The 17917-nt window shown below is 37.3% G+C and overlaps 2 protein-coding genes across 2 annotated transcripts; one reads left to right on the plus strand and one right to left on the minus strand.

Annotated features, from left to right (window-relative positions):
- The first annotated feature begins 6584 nt into the window (after positions 1 to 6584).
- Positions 6585 to 8196, plus strand: LOC101301395. The gene is made up of 2 exons (XM_004300333.1): positions 6585 to 7512; positions 7876 to 8196. Exons 1-2 carry the CDS (start codon positions 6729 to 6731, stop codon positions 7899 to 7901), a joined length of 810 nt encoding a protein of 269 aa, XP_004300381.1. The 5' UTR covers positions 6585 to 6728; the 3' UTR covers positions 7902 to 8196.
- Positions 8197 to 8636: 440 nt separating this feature from the next.
- LOC101301684 lies at positions 8637 to 11424 on the minus strand. The gene is made up of 4 exons (XM_004300334.1): positions 11372 to 11424; positions 11123 to 11210; positions 10388 to 11034; positions 8637 to 9186 (listed from the first exon to the last, which is right to left on the minus strand). Exons 3-4 carry the CDS (start codon positions 11025 to 11027, stop codon positions 9068 to 9070), a joined length of 759 nt encoding a protein of 252 aa, XP_004300382.1. The 5' UTR covers positions 11028 to 11034; positions 11123 to 11210; positions 11372 to 11424; the 3' UTR covers positions 8637 to 9067.
- Positions 11425 to 17917: the final 6493 nt, after the last annotated feature.

Consider the following 17917-nt stretch of genomic DNA (forward strand, 5'->3'; position numbering starts at 1 on the left):
GTTTTGCTAGTTAAATAGATAAATGTCAGCTGGCGGGAGTGATTGCTTCATTTTAATTAGGGTTATATCTTAAAGATTATTATTCAAAATATAGAGTAAGTTTTATCACACCTTGCTCAAACTAAATCCAAACAAACAAAATGTAAACTTAACGAACTGCAGTTTAATTATTCAAATTGTCAAACAAACATCTAGATTGTTGTTGTCCTTCCCAATTGGCCTTGAAGACATGATCTAGTACACACACTGGAACAACAAAGCACACATCTTGGTTGACCATATCAACGCCTTTCTAACCCAATCGGAAAGAATTGGAGCCAAATACCAATCCAACAAGGAAAATAAAGTTGCACTGCTTACTTAACAGTTAACACCTATTACACCAGAAAGAGTTTGATGAGTGAAGTAACGAACCCGGAAGAAAGGCGTTGCCTTCCCTTTGCCTATTTGACTTGCCGTTTGCCCCTTCGCAACCCCATCAAGGGCGGAAGAGGGTGGTGGAACAATTGCCCTAGCTTGTAGAACTTGCTCTACTCAAAGCCATCATCTTCTTCTTCCTCTTCTTCCTCCACATCTTTGCAACAGAGATAGATCGAGAGAGTGAGCTTCTTTGTTGGCAAGAGGATCACAATGGCATTGAGAGTGTTCTTAGTCCTTACCTATTGCTCCCAACTCCCAAGCTGGTTATATAAATACATTCACATCCTGGGTTTTCAAAGACAAAAGCAAACAGATCAGCAAGAAGAAGGAATCACATTTTTCACTGTGGTCCCCTTAATTATTCTCTTATTGGGTGAGTCATGAGTGCTCCTCTCTTTTGCTAAGAATATTATCATTCTTATTTCTTAATCCCTCTGCTTTACACTAATCACAACATTCCATGTGGGGGAAAATAGTTATTTACACTAATTAGTGGAATGAAATGATAAACTAGAGAGGATAAAGTAGTCCAAGAGAAGAATTTAGAAGCAGGTTTGGTCGTCTAGCTTCTTTACCTGGTAGGATTTGCACCGTCCACTTGTGACCTAAATACAAATGCTTGCGAGATTCTATGTGGCCGGAGTCACTAATCAAATTAGTGGGGGAGGCAACCAGATGTGGAAATGACTGTTCAAACCTAACTACACCAAGTTAACAATAAAACAAAACCAATCTTTCACAGATAAGAGAGCTTAGAGGGATAAGCTATAAGGATCCGCTCAAGATTGTGGATTACTTTTAGGTCAAGTCACTTTAATCTCGTGTACATCTTGTTCTATATGCAATAATGGAACCTATTCTTCCTAGCTATTCTTAAAAGAATTGGGTGCCAAGAGATATTTTAAAATGCAGATTGTCAATTATTGTGGCTCTCTCTTTAGTATTTCTATGTATCTCCAAAGTATATATCTTCAAAACCAGAAAATAGAAGATTTTTAGAGAGAGGCTCCTCTTTCTCTCTAAAAATTTTCTTCTAGATCTGCTGGTTTGAGAGTCCATCACCATTCTCCCGCCACCCATTCCACCCACCATCCCTTCCCCCACCTCTACCTCTATCTCCACCTTCACCCAACCCCACCCATTCCACCCACCATCCCTTCCCCCATCACCTCTACCTCTATCTCCACCTTCACCCAACCCCATTGATCAACCAGATATGCCCCTCTCACCATCTACCAACTCCATCTCCTTCATTTCATCAGATCTACAGTGATGGAGTGATCTCTGTCTCTCTCCACTCACAACTCATCCCCATCCCACGTTTCCTTCTTCTCCACAAACCAAATTTGCTCCACCATATCTTTCTTTGGATGGTTTTAACTACGGTGAGTTCCAGATCTACTGTCTTCTCCACCATTAAGCAAGCTTTCGTCCGTTGGCGAATTCTTGTCCAATCTAAAGAGGCTGTTCAGATTGCTTTGACAATTACTGTCTCTATGGTTACTTTGGTTTCTTGTGAGTCTTGCTTGTGTTCCAACCGGCAGAGGAGGTGGTGTGATGTGGTTCCGCAGTGGCTGCTATCGTCCAAGAATTGGCTCGAATAAAACTCTTAGTTTTTGAAATTCTATTCGTCGAAATTTCAATATAAATGCTCACCAAGTATAAACAAATATCAACAAATAAGCAAACAAATAAACGTAATAGAAAACATGTTTTAACGAAGTCCAAAAACTATGGGACTCAAGAGAAAGTTAAATTGAATTAGGTTAACAACCAAATGACAAATTATAAACTTTGACCTACTCACCTAACTCCGTCCTCCACTGTCCCATCAGCAGTGCTCAGTACCTGCACAACAAACTATTGTAGGGGTGAGCTTTCATCCTTGCTGCTCAGTAGGAGCTTATCTCGACTAAGTTTGAAATCAATGCTCATGGGTACCTAGTATAAAAACAATTTAAAACCATACTTAATGTAAACAACATGAGTTAAAAATCAATGCACAATATTTCAATAAAACTGGCGCCAAGTCCAAACATCACCTGATGGCCGGTCCTCATCAACCCACTATCCAACTTACCTCATTTTTCTTGTGAACAACAAGTAAGTGTAGTGAGAGTGTCCACTTACGCCCCATCGCCTAGAAGCAGTGTCACTCCACAAGGGATGTAAGACACTTTTCCGTCCATAAAGGCCCCTCCGAAGGTTTAGGGGATCGAAACCCAAGGAAGTAGATATGCCCCCCTCACTCTCAAGCCATCAATAAATCTCACGGTTTGGTCAATAACAATCCTAATGTATAACCAAACCAAACATGCATCATTTGTATAAAACATGGGAAAAGCTTTAATCAAGAAAAGTCTTGAATCTCTTACATGGATTCCGACGCTTTTCCTCTCGTGCTCCATGAGTCACGAACCTTCCATTCCTTGGTCACTAGAATTCCTATTGTCCTACATAAATGTCGTTAATATCATATCGACATAACAATTCAAGTATCGTCGATTAACAAATCGTCAAACCAACTTTTCCTGGTCCAACCATGATTTGACCAATATCAACCACATCCGATCAATCAAGGCTAAAATACCTTCTCAACTAATTCAACGATTAGTTTCGATCATCTTGTTTGATGTATTTAAGACTTCTGTCCTCAAGGTATTTTACTACAATAATTATATTATTACAGAGCTAAACTAAGCTCTGATACCAAAATTGAACGGGGTTGTCCTAGTCATATGCATGCATGGCCGGAATGTACCTAACAAAGATTGAGTCTTGAACGTGGACAGCTTAAAACTGCAAACACAGCCAACCTATGGGCTGAACAAAAAAAAAGAAAGAGGTTCTTATACTGAGAGGTTCCCTGACTAATTTTTATTAGTTATCTTGACATGCATGTAAATTAAAACAATAACACTTTGTAGGACTTGGCTTCTCTGCTTGGAGAAGCATTTCTTAGATCTACTTGGGCTAAACTATGCTGACACGTCATGTTAAAGAGATCCAAGGGTTAGAAGTGAAAGTCTCCACAACACAAATCTTTAGAACACACCATAGCATATCATAAATTCTCTCTCTTTCTCTCTCTATATCTCCGTGAAGCTCTCAGTAAAAGAGGAGAAGAAGTATGAAGGCACAAATTAAAATCATGGATATTGAAAGTCCCTTATTTAGCCAAGAATGAGAGGACTGTACCAGTATGTAAAAAATTAGCAAGATTGGCTACACTCCAGCGGACTTCATCTATCCATCACCATCCAAATTATAACTCTACATTTTTCGTTCCTCTCGAAGAGATCATATATATGGCTGTGTGTGGGCTACCGCGGCGTCGAAGATCCATTGCCGGATCGAAAAAGAAAACCTTCTATTTCAGTCATTCATCAATGGCTACCATGGTTACTACGAATTGAATCAATCAAGATTCCATCCTTTAATTCATAATCTTGTTCTTACTGCAAATACGAGTTATCCGGTCTAATTTTGTTAAGGTTTTTCAATTCTTAATTTTTTCTTTAACTTGATAGAAGAATTCATTTGATTTCAATTGCCCTTTTTTCTTGATAAAGTCTATCTCAATTTTGTGTTGGACTGATGTTCTGAAAATTCAATATGGGTTCTGAAACTTGTTTAAATAAGAAGACAAGAACGAGATGGGATGTGAGGAGAGGGCGAGTTGGTGTTGTACATGGAAGTGTGCATTTTTTAAGGTATGAATTTTAGCCTTTGGATCTCTCATAGATGACGTGTCAACATAGCAGTAAAGCCCAAGCAGATCCAAGCAATGCTTGGTCCAAGCAGAGAAGCCAAGTCCCACTATTTTTAATACATGAAAATAAGACAAACAAGCTAAAAGACAACTGCTCCTTTATTTTTGTCTAGAAGCTGCAGGTGGTCGTTGATAAGGAAATGATTTATTTTTCTTTCCGTATTGATATGGAATGGCAAGTGGTTGAGGTAGTCCACTTCACTTTAAGCCTTGCTAAGTATATCCAACAGTTTTTCTATTTTTTTGAATTTCTCAATTTTAAAGAATATAAAGTTGTTTTTAGGTCCAACAGTTTCCCCATCTCATTCCCTAAGATAGGGATGGAGAAGAAAGAGAAGCTTTCGTTTCCCAAATTTGCAGCAAAGCCTTCCTTCCCTAAAATTAAATTTTTCACGTGCTCCAACGAATTCAAGACAACAATAGAATATTTTATTGGGTATTTTATTGTTACAATAAAATATATAATGGTCTTTTGTTATAATTAATAATGATATAGTATATTTTATTGTTGTATTAAATGCCTAAATCTCTAAAATGGAGAAGTTGTTAGATTTTGAGCATAATTTTTTTTTGGAGATTTTAGCTTTTGCTTCCCCATTTTAGAGAAATTTTGGAGAAGCTGTTGGAGATGCTCTTACTCTGCTAGTTTGCTGCCTTTTTTAATATCCTACTCTCTTCTTAAAGATTTGTGCTACCTCGTTTAAATTGGTAAATGACAGCCTCCACCTGTAAATTCGTTTGAAATAAATTCTGATGGTTCTTTTCACACGCCAAGTATAGCAGGGTTTGGTGGTGTTTTTTGCAATCATGAGAGAGTTTTTGGGGAGCTTTTGCCAGCCGTGTAGAATTTCCTAATGCAGTTGATGCAAAGATGCTTATGAGAATGTTTGGACTCATAGTTGGACTTACCTTTGGCTTGAGACTGATTCAACATTAGATGAAGCTTTGGCAGGGCAGAAAATAAACTTCGATAAATCTGTGATTGGTCATTCTACAAACATAAAGCACAATCTAGTGTTGAGTTCACCAAACACTTTGCCACTGCATTTACAACTGACAACACTTATAAAAAGCCAGTTTAATTACCATACACTCTGCCACTTATTCTCGAAAAAAAATACAAACAAGTTTTTCTTTAAAGCATAGCTACACCAAACACTATAGTATTTTCAGTATACGGCGTGTATCTACACATACATGGATGATCAAAAACATAATCCATATACATAGACCTGTAAATGGACCGGATCTTGATCCGGAGCGGATCTGTAAATGGACCGAATCTTAATCCGGACCTACTCCGGATCCGTGGTGTTTAAACGAGTTTGGATCGAAAATTAAACTCGTTGATTTGTTAAGGACCTGGATCCATTTTAAAATAATTAAATAATATTTTTATAAATATAATACTATTGAAAAATATTAAATAATATAATAATTATTTGGATAACCTAAACAAAAAAATTGCTTCTAAAGTATGATCATTTGATGAAGTTGAATGTTACTGATGCGTATGTTCTTTTTATGCTATTTGCTAAATACATTGGAGGTCTGGTATTTTGAATATATTAGTTTATTGTTAAAGAGTATTTTGGCCATGTAATTCAATTTTTAATGTAAACATTTATTTTGTTATAATATTTCATTAGTGTTTTATGAAAATTTATGATAAAATTAATAAATTATTATTTAAAATTTGAAAATATTTATTATTATAAACGGATCGGATTAACGGGTCGGATATCCGTTAACCCGCTGGATCCAAATTTGGATATAGCTATGAAAGATCCGGCGGGTAACTGGTCGGATCCGAATCCAAAATTTCTATTTCGGATCCGGATCTAGGTCGATCCGCTCCAGATTCGGTCCATTTACATGTCTACATATACATGGTGGTCCTTATATGTGAGTTGTAATGAATGGCTAGGATTGCTCAGTGTATTTACACATGGTGCATAGAAAAATTTTGCACTAAACACACCCCCTTAGATGGAGGTCTCCCACTTTAGTCCTTGTTGTATTGGGTTTGGGCTTCTCCCTTTAATGAAATCTTCTCATTCTAAATAAATAGCCTATTAGTTGTTAGGATCAGAATCCATTCATAAAAGGAAAACTATGAAATAAAGGGAAATATAAGGAAATAAACTAAAGAACATTCATTCATCCATACTGATTTAGATAGATTACAAACTTATAAAGATGGAGTTCTATGTTATAATCAAGGAGAATAATTTTCTATGATAACTACCTACCTATATAGACTAAATGGGCTCTTACGGTTTGGGCTAAGCCCGTTACATAATACAACATACACATATCTGCATAGATTCGTGTTCCATCAATAGTCTTCCATCGTAGATTTTTCCCCAAACTCGGAGAACAGCAATTGGACTTGTAAGTAACTCTCTCACCCTCTTTTACTTGCTTGCCTGATTTCTTCGTTGAAGAGGATCTTGTCAGAGAATTAACCTTTCTTCCGATTCATCCATAATTTGTCTTGAATTTGATTTCTGCTGTTAAACTCGGGTAAACAACAATGGACATGGTAGAGGAGGAACAATACTATTGTTGCGATGCGGGGCAATTCTATGGGGTTGCCGCACCCGGTAAGAGACGTTGGATCAGAGCACCATTTGCGCCCATCAATCTTCGGCTCTTCAACCTAATTCATACCTGTCGTCGTTGGGTTGATCCATCTGGCCTCGACTTTGTTCCCATCAGATTAAAACTCTACCACCAAACACTAACCATCTCCAGCGATGGAGTCCCCCTTTATGGTTTACCAAATTGGATGGATGAAAGACGATTTCAGATCCCTGTGTCTGATTTCCAGGTATTATCCAAAAGGGATGAGTATACACGCATCCTTGCAGGCTATCTTGATAGCCTAAACGTCCCGGAAGATGAGCAGTACGATATTATTGGAAGAATATTTGGGGTGATCGAGCAGGCTCTCCCTGGGGTGCCCATTATTGCCAGGGTAGTGTATATGACTCTGCAACTATCAAGCTATGCAATTATGTCATATATTGAGGGTTTGGTTGAATTGAGAGTCGATAGTCTGGAGGATAGACATACACTTTGTGCTATTTGTAGGGAGGACCTTGATCACTTTGGAGGGAAATATAATGATGAGCAGATGATTATTCGCTTGCCTTGCTCGCACCTTTATCACAGAGATTGCATTGTCCGTTGGCTGGGGAGGTGTGAGGTGTGCCCCTTGTGTCGACACTTTATGCCTGTTGCGGATGTGGATGCATCACTAGAATACTTGGAAGCTGAGCCGCGTTGGCCTATGCTGCTCATGATGTCTGCTGCGGGTATGGTAACTGCTGCACTTATTTGCAGATTATTGAAGCGAGCTTGACAATGTTGATACTTGCGCATCTCGCATAGCCGCCTCTCTATGTTTATTTATTTTACCATTGCCCTTGCATTTGAATTTTTCTGTTCATTTTTAAACAACTCTGTGATTGAGTAGATGAGGATAGTGTATGTTATTTATCACAAACCTTTCTATCCTTTCTCAAGATAGTAATACAGTAGTAGAAACTACAGGTCTAGCTGGTTAATATGGTCATCTGTACATTAATTATTTTAACTATGTGTTTAAGTGTTGCTTTTGATTCAGCCATTATTCATGTTCATGTCTGGATTTCCTGATCTTCACTGCATATCTACAGAAGAAATGGAGAGAGGCGGAGTGTGAGTGTGATAATATCAGATTTATCATCAAGTATACATATGGCATGGAGAACTAGTCTGTGGTGTTGGATTGTACACTGTCAAGTGCTCCAAGCCTGATAACTGTAGTTAGTGTTCCTTATGCTTTGTTTTAATCTGGTAGGTCAGTAATTTCTTGAAAAAGATCTGGTATGTGACTTGATGTTGTACCTGTGAACCCAAGGTAGTCATCTCCTCCAACATATCCAGTATGCGACTGTGATGCTTGTTTCGGCTGTAGAATTACAAGGTTGTTTATGCAAATATGCCTTTTTGTGCTTTGTTATGGTATTAATGCATAGCTATGGTGTGTAAATCTTAGACATGCTTTCATGAAATATCGTGGCTGGTTTTCTCACTTATATGCTGTGGTCTATGTCTATAGAAGCAGCAGTAGGAATAGTCTGGCCAAGGTCAGCGTTATAATGTGCTTGAAAATTAGATTCCCACCAGATGCTACAGTTTTGATCCTCCGAGTATCTGTAGGCGCTTTGATGCCATCTGCTGTTTTTGATAACTGCAGCTTAAAAACCAGCTCTCCGAGCCTTGGCTTGTGCAATTAAAACTTCTCGGTTGCCAATATGCTCGGTAGAAGCAACTGGATGACCAACCCAACTCAGTTTAGTATAGATGTTTGAGATAGTGTTTGAATAACATAGTACTTGGCTGAATGATCTTTGTGTGTTGATGATTTTTGAATCCCAAACGATATCAGGGAAAATACATAAATATACGATGAAATACATAATTAGAGAATATACATGGTCAACAATGGACAATCGAGGCATGTACAAAGGCACAAAATGTTCAAAGCTCTGAGACTTCTAAAGAATTTCATAACAAAACAACCTTGAATTACAAGGGAACTTATACAAAATATATATCCAACTCATTCTTGGAACTCTACCCTTTTTTCAATGAAAATCACTTGTTTTCCTCTCCTCAACCTGTCCCAACTTGAAACCACTTCCTCAATCCTCATCAAGTTTCAAACCACCATCCCCCTGCAAAACTCCAAATCGGACAACTCCACTCACCAAAGGAATTGACTCATGACTGACTCAAAAACAAAAACTCCCCTTATTTCCATCATCAAGCTTAATCTTAAGTTGAATAAAGATTTTATCTGAACTTTAGTAGTCCATTCTGCATCTACAAGAACAACTCCAACTGCTGCTGACAACATCTGCACTTGTAGCTTATCAAGAATCCAGGATTCAAGGTATGAACAACTAGTTGATATCGGACATCGTCTAAGAATTGAAGGTAACCTGCCAACAAAAAGTACTTCATCAAATTTAGCCATATCTAGCATCTAATGATAGCCATTTACAACATTCAACTCCCTGTTCCAAATTACCCCAAACAGACACCCAAACAGAAAGTAACCCCTTCATGTTTCAGTTAATAGATACCGAATCACATAATTTCAGTACAATAAATTTACTTGTAGTTTCTCAGCCTGATTATACCATACCGACTTCAATCATCATATTTATACCAAGCTTCATGATATATGGGTCCCCGTCGTATATAGTAAGTTTACATAAAATACACATACACACAATTAAGAACGTCCTTGAACTAAAACAAGAAAATTCTTTAAAAACTTAAACATTACATCCTCAAAAACAAAGCCTATTCTAATAAGGGAGCTACTCATCCTACAAGCAAAACAAATTGTAAACCCAATGGAATAACTAACCCAACCTACAAAATAATATACAAGCCCCCAAAAACTAGGCAATATAGGCAAGTCCCGAAGTTAAAATAGAGGATCATAAATTCAAATAGTAAACTCAATGGCCCAACCTACAAAGCAACTAGGTACAAGACTGTTAACAAAAGGCAACACACTGAACAAAGACAAGAAATAAAATGATCTGCTTGATTAAAATTCAGCTATCAAATTTGAATAGAGTCACATGATATAAGAATGTAAAAAATGAAAGTGAAAAATCTTGCAAGGCCGATATGCTGAAAATATAATGCATTCTCAAATCACTAATAACACAAACCATTTTGTTGTGAGATTACATGAAAAGAATGATATGCATAAGACATGAAGAGTTGGCGCAGAAAGGCAACCTCATCATATGTTTACGAGCAGCCTAATGCAAAGCATCTTTAGCAGGGAAAATTTAATTTGGACTAGCATCATCTGCATTGTTCTGCACACGATATCATTTAAACAAAGTTCTACCACCTAAACTGGAAGACAAAAATGATTTTTTAGAATAGCTGAGTAGCTCAAAAGTAAACTGGAAATTAAAAAAAGGATAGCAGCCAACGGAAACCCATTGGCTAGATTGAGCATTGTAATCAGTAATGTTTATCATAATTTCATCTGTCCAAAACAAGGGGAAAGACTCCCCCTTAGGAAACAAGGCAATTCTAAAAAATCCAACATTTGTTTTTGTTCCTAGGGTCGACGCCTCAAGAGTTTGCAAAGAACCATAACAGTTACTATACCGGTTGCAGCCAGCATGAGCAACAAAGGCCAATCCAGTTCCTCCAAGGGTTTTAATGGCTCACCAAGAAAAGGCAGTGGGTGACTACAGATGGGACACACAAGCTTACGATTCACCTGCAAAAGCTGAACAAGGCAATCTACATGAAGTACATGCAAGCAAGCAGGCAAGCGTGTAATCCCTTCTTCTGCATCATAAACGTGATCAAGCCTCTCACGACAACCAAAACACGACTCCTGTGTAACGGTGGATTCCAAACTATCAGGTCTCACTCTGTTAAGAAGGAGGCGATAAGTTGATTTAGTTGGAGGAGCCACAGACTTGCCCAATACTTTAACAGCGACTTCTGTTATTATCACAGTGATAGGCAACCCGTAGTCATCACCCACTTCAATAACGTCATACATAACTTGATATATCTGTCGAATAACTTGCCCGCATACATAATCTGGGAAGCCGAGGGTGAAAACATAACCGGCAATGATCTCGGAATACACATCCCTTCTTGCTATGGCATCTGAGATAGGGACCATGAAGCGCCTTTCGCTCACGAAGTTGGGTTTTCCAACAAGTTTGATTGGGGAATGGATGGAGAGACGGGTTGCGGATCGGTCAAAGCGCTGTAAATGGATGTGGATCATGTTGGCACTGCGTGGGTCAAACAGACGACGAAAGGGACGAGTTAGCCTGAAGAACACATATTTGAGCAGAGCATTGCTTCCTTTGATGTATGTACCAATTGGGTTCCACTGTAACGCGAAGCTGGACTGGTAATAGAATCGCCTCTCCATGCTCTTCAACAACCGCCCGCGTAGTATAGGTAACTTCAGATGAACGGAAATTAAATCAGAATCAAATCACTTTGAGATCTATAGATCAATCAATTAGGGGTTACTACACAGCTACGACTACTCTTCACAATAACAATAAGGTCAAAGAGCATGGAGATTCTCAGCAAAACGTATTGGGTGGGAGATTTACTTACAAATTTCAGCAACCGACTCCCAGCTATCCCAATCTTCAGATTCGGTCACCTGGTACAATAATCATTAGGGTTTTGTAAGGGAACTGAGGAAGAAGAGGGAGACCAAGATGGAGAAGAAGAAACTGAAAAGTACAGCGGAAGAGAATGATGATTGTATTATAGAATAAATCTCTGTGTACATATAATCTAATATATAAAAAAATTATATATATTCCTATTACAACATTGATATCAGATTATATACTGATCCATATATACAAATTTATATTTTTATTTTTCATCTTAATACATACCCACTTAATATAATAACACGTGTCTTTCATCAGAATCATGCCAAATTATACTTAAATCAATTTGTTTTCTCTAATTTCTGATTCAATTTTGTTTCAAAATTGTCTAAACTACCCTTTTCTTTTATTAAGCAACAAATTTATAACTATTCTGTCAATTCTTCTCCTTCCTCTACCCCGTTTTTTGTCTCTACAAATTCTGGGTCTGTGTCTCATTACTTCAACTTCAACACCATGTGAGAACGAAGAAGAGAGCTTGTCTCTCTTCAATGTAACCCCACCTTCTAAAGAGTCCATCTTTAGCTAGGTTCCCATTAATTTCCAGTCACCCACATTTAATAGAACTCATTCTTCATACCATAATCAAGATTGCAGTTTTTGGAAAAGAAAAAGGTTTAGATTTGGTTGTTAGTTTGTAAAGGCAACGAGGGTAAGATGATGAAATCATTGCTCTTTTTTCTTTCTTTTTTTCCCGAAATGATGAAATCATTGCTATGGGTATTATAATGGGTCTGGGTATCAGTGAGACTACCGGGCAAGAGCTTGAGTACCCAGTTTTGAAACTGAGCGTCATCAAGATAGGCACAATGGTAAATGGGTTTCGTAGAAATCTTAGAGAAATATAAGGTGATGTTCACACTTTTAATGCCAAAGGAATACGTTACACCGGTAAATTAAATTAAAAGCATAACATGTGTATTCTCGTCAAATTCCAACTTTTACAACTACATGCTCTCTATTAAATTAACAACATGCTTGAAATTTAAAATTTTCGAAATAGGTTGGTATGTAGTACCTAGATGCATGAATGACCTTATTTAACTTATTTTGAAATTTGAGACATAACACTATCTTGAAATTCAAAAATTTGTTGTCTTTTTACTTGATATCTCACTTAACACATTATCATCTCCAACATGATTAATACAGGCTGGTCTCTAGCAGTAAGTATCAAACCGTTAAAGTCACACAGATATTTAAAAGCATATCACACTTCAACCTACTGGTAAACGTAAATCTACACCAGTTATAGGATCTTTTCAAACAACCAGTTATGTGCAGGTTTGATCAACTTCTTCAACTTGTTAAAACAGAAACATTGTTCAACTTCTCCACCTTTGATGCATTACTCCACCAAATCTTCAATGTTCATTCATCTCAAGTGTATTCTTCGGCATAACTACACCAAGTCGGCAATTCTGCATTCAGATTTTACCATTTCAGTTTTCAAATACAGTTTTATCAGACAAATGTTAAAATGCAACATAACTAGCATGAATCAGTACAATGGAAAAGTGGAACAATACAGGCTTTAAACAATACAAAAATGATGCTCAAAACTTTGTTTGAGAAAAGTTCATAAGATATCAGGGAGGACACGTATAGTAGATAAGAAAAGAGAAACAAAACAAATCTCAAAGCCTGAAGCAGCTATCCTAATCAGTGGAGTTTTTCCACGTACAGAGCAATCAACGAATTACTCAGAATTTATTAGTGGATCTTGGATGCCCTTTTTTCAAAAATGACTCAGAGGTAATGTACAACAGTCACGAAAAGGAAAGTCGTAAAAATATATCTTAGACTCCAAAATTGAAAGCTCAAATTGATCAACAGTAGGACTTTTTTTCTGAACCACATCCAACAGTATAAAGAATCATCATGATAGATGATTAATAACTGCCATGCCACCATAACCCCATGATTAATATACATTCTGAAATAGGAACTGAATTGATGCAAAAAAAGAACTTACTAACAGTGTGCAATTATCAGATATCAAACTCACAAAGCAGCTATCAACACAAGAATAATCATCTTGAATCATAGTTATGTAACACAGCAACTATAAAAAAAATATATATAGAATTACCTTTCTATTGCTCTGCTGCCCCTGCATTAGGCTCATTTAATCATTTTCATCTGACCTTGGCATCATATAGACTAAATTGCGCTGTACACGGACTGAAGACAGAAAGGTAACTTGCCCATGAAAGGAGACATTCCCATAGATGTTGTGGCCACTTTGGGCAGGAGGCGGTGGGGGAGGGTAGAAATAGTGTATGACGTTTGCTAAAAAGAGTTGCACAAGACTCAAGAGGTACCTTGTAGCCGCCCACCCAAGAAAAAATAAGTGGTTCACTGTGGCAACACCTAAGTAGTGAACCACACATAACGCAACAGCTTTCATTCGAGGGTTCAAGACTAGAAAATGAGACCAAAGAAATCGTAACCAGCTCATAACCATCCGATAGAAGCTGTGAGGATATGGAGGTAACAGAAAAAATGAATCAATGTGGTTTGAAAGTCGGTTTGCAGCATAGGAGACTACATACGAGGGCAAGATTACACTCATGCTGTTGGTAACTAGGGATTGTGATGATAGCTGGGAATCACTGACAAAAGGAGCTTCAAAGTGAGACCACGATATGTCAAAGGCATACATCACTCCCCCCACGATGAGAATAGAACAGATCACACATCCACCCGTCCACAATATACGTCTCCGACGTGCTCTGGAAACAACCATGGAAGATGGAACAAAAATCAGTTCCAGCAGGAATGTTTATTATTTAACAATATGCAGCAGTAGGCACAAACAAGACAAGTTTAAATCGAGCAATAGTAAAATCATATCTCTGGTGCAATAAATAAAGAGTAAAATTGAGTCTCACAATTAGAGTCTAAACAGAAATAGGGATAATTGAACTTCACATCACTGTTGCAATATGTAGATTTATCCTCTAATGCCAAAGAATTTCTACACATGTAAGTTTACTCTATGACGTAGGCTTAATGGTTTTAGAACCATCAGCCATTGGTGAGCCCGTGGATCCATTTGCAACTCCTTTAGAAAATATTTCCCATATTTAAAATCTTCAAAAGGTGCCAAAGAAGTTATTAACACCTTTTTGGCAAATCTTAATAATTTCCAAAAATCCATTGTCTTATAGTGTCAAAAACTATGTTCTACGGAGTGGCCCTTATTAAGTCAGGATACGGATTGCATGAAAGAAAACTGATTGAAACTTTGTGCTGGGAAGCACCGCTCGGTCTACCGCTTCTCTTGCTGTGTTTGAAAGCTTTTTGAAAGATATTACCCCCACCAATTCTTTGCCTAATAAACTTCCCACTTTAGCCTAAACTTTTTATTTTGCACAGCAACAGGCATCAAAGAATTACTGAAATAGGAAGTAAATATGTTATCCTCAGAACCATGATAGAAAAAATCACTTACTCATCCTCAGAACCATGACGTCGTACAGGTCTACGTCTGGGGGAGAGGTGAACGAGAGAGAAAATAGAGGGAAATTCAGTCCGCTTCCACTGCTTTATTATTCTTGAAATTAATGATGGAGCCTTACTGCTATCATTTCCATTCGCATCCATTCCTTTGAAAAGTTGCAATCCTAACAGACAATGTGGTGAGTTTATTTAACAATGTGGTGAATATATTACAGAGAACGAAGTTTATCTGAGCTTAGTCTGGAAAGTGACGAAATGCTTTCAATTACACAACTCAAGAACAGGTACGGAAGAGTAGAATATATTTTTGAAGTTATCTCTTTTTCAGAAAATATTTGAGATCAGTAGGAATAAATTTTGCAACCCTGAAAATCTCAAACAGCAAAAACAGTCAAGGATGTATACCTCAATATCAAAAAGTAGCTCAGCTAGTTCAAAACACAGAAAAACATAAGACGCATAGATCATCAAATGACACAGAAACTGAAGCATAAGCTATGCAAAGCCAAAGAGCAAAAACAGTAAAGGGTATATACTTGAAAATCAAGAAGTACCTCAGCTAGTTCAACACACATAACAAAAACATACGACACATAAAACAGCAAATGACACAAGCTGAAGCATAAGCCATGTAAAGCCAAAGAGCAAACCTGCCCCAAGATCGATTCAGCAAATCCTAAGATTATCAACATGAAAATTCTATTTACTAAATCCAGCCATGGGATCAAGAGGAAGCAGATTATAATGGCATACGGAGTCTTACGGTCAAACAACTACAACTATACAGACTGATTAAGTAAGAGGATCTGCTTACTTCAATTTCACTGTCTCTCACACTTTCTCTAAGCCGTAAAAACAATTCTACATGACCGGTTAACAACCATAGCAGTAAACAAAATCAAATGTCTATTCCGGTATTTGCAGGACCTCAAAATCAAAAGATTCAATTGTCCAAATCCAGACAATTGAAATCAATACAGCGCTTTGATGCAGATGTTTATAGCTTACACACAATTAACCAAACCAGTGTATCAAATCCATTCTCACTAAAGCAGTAACTAATTGATAACATATACTAGACAATTAAAAACGCTAAAAACAGAAAAGTAGACGAACCTGGGTCGGCGTCAAATTGGGGAAAGTTTTTTTAATCTGCACTCTTAGATTCGTGAATCTTGAAGGTCTCACTCATCCTAGAAACTCGAAATATCAACTCGCTGCAACTCGCTGAAATTAGAAATCGAATTTCAAACCCTAACAACAAATTGTGGCAAGAACACGGAAAAAATGTCCGAGGTTATGTGACGGAGAGAGTGATGGAAGATTTACCGAAATAAGCTTTGGCCGGACTGGATTTGGAGCGGCGTTAGGCGGTGGTGGTCGGAGTTGTTTACCGGAGCTGGTTCCTCTGATCTTGAAGCTCGTCAACAATGAAGATCAGCGGAAAGGGGAGAGAGCTCAGAGACGTGATCCAGGAGATATATATACTCGACTGTCATGGGCTCTTTCGACTTTTCGGAACAAATTCCGCTTGAAATGTCTACTCTACCCTCACGTCGCAATTGGACAAGCGGTGGTTATGCCAGTGATAGTGATGCTAGTGAGGGTATAGAAGACATTTCACTTAAAAAATCTACTTGAAGGTCTTGTTTGCCCTCATATGTTAGAGGCTTTGGGATTTTCCCTCCAAACCGTTTTTTGATTATTTTGACTCCTTTTTCTATATATGGAGCTTCCCCCTCATAATTTCTTCATCTCTATTCAGCCATACCGCTCTAGAAAAAAGTAGGAAAAAAGGCCAAGTTGACGGCTCATTTGTATGAGTAAGGTTAGGGTGTGTTAATACATGTGATGCATCAACTTTGTTCTAAAATTATAAAATGAGTCTTTAAAGTAGTAATATTAGTCCTCGATGTTGTAATATAAGTCCTTAAAGTTGTAAAATTTTATAAGTACAACATTAGTCTTCATATGTTCTTAAAGTGACAAAATATGTGCTTAAAGTGGTAATTGAGTCCTCAAAGTGATTAAAAAAAGTTGTTACATCTTTGATACTCATATTACAACTTTAGGATGCCCTTCTAGTGAGGACCCTTAAGTTGAGGACTTGGTGAGGACTTTTCGGCTTATCCCACTTTTCGATCTTATATCTACATCTTAACCGTTCAGTTTATAGGTATTTATGAGTAGATCATTTCTGTAAATTTTCAGCCATATTGAAAATCGGTAAGACATTCATAGGTGTGATTTACCAATTATATGAACTTGAACTGTTCATGTTTGACAAATTTGGTTCGTCCATTAATTTGATCTAGTTTGTTACCTTAACGATAACCGATTTAGCTGAAAATTTGTAGGGCTGATCTACACATATAAACCTAAAAACTGAAAGGATAAGATGTCAAAATATGATCGAAAATTGGGTCTTTTAAACCATAAACTGAAAAATCATTACCAAGTCCTCAACTTAAGGGTCCTCACTAGAAGAGCTCCCTACAACTTTAAGGACTCATATTACAACTTTGAGGAATAATATTACTATTTTATATCACAATCAAATTTCAATCGTTTCACCAATTTAACCATCAATGCAAAACAAATCAAGCATGATAATCATTAAAAATCCATTAGCAATTACTTAAGGTATCAATCAAAACATGTTTGTTCTCATCTCATGACCATAATATTCCTGTAAAAGTTCTTACTTATAACAATGGTTAGAAGACTCTTGAGACAACTAAAAATAAAAATAAAACTAGACTCTCTCTTTTTTTTTGAATTTTTGAATAAAAGTATTGAAAACAACCCTAAAATCACAAAAACAAAACAAAAATACGAAATCCCTACCCCGAAACTTAAATTGAGCATTGTACGCAATGTGAAAAAATTTCAGCACAGTACGAGGATTGCAACACAGCTTGCAATCCCGAAATATAGCAAAACGAAACAGTAAGAAAAATATGGGGATAGAGCTGTAATACCCCGTTAAATCGATAATCTTTGAAATGTACTA

Source organism: Fragaria vesca, linkage group LG5 (assembly GCF_000184155.1).
Source record: "Fragaria vesca subsp. vesca linkage group LG5, FraVesHawaii_1.0, whole genome shotgun sequence".
Classification (NCBI taxonomy): domain Eukaryota; kingdom Viridiplantae; phylum Streptophyta; class Magnoliopsida; order Rosales; family Rosaceae; genus Fragaria; species Fragaria vesca.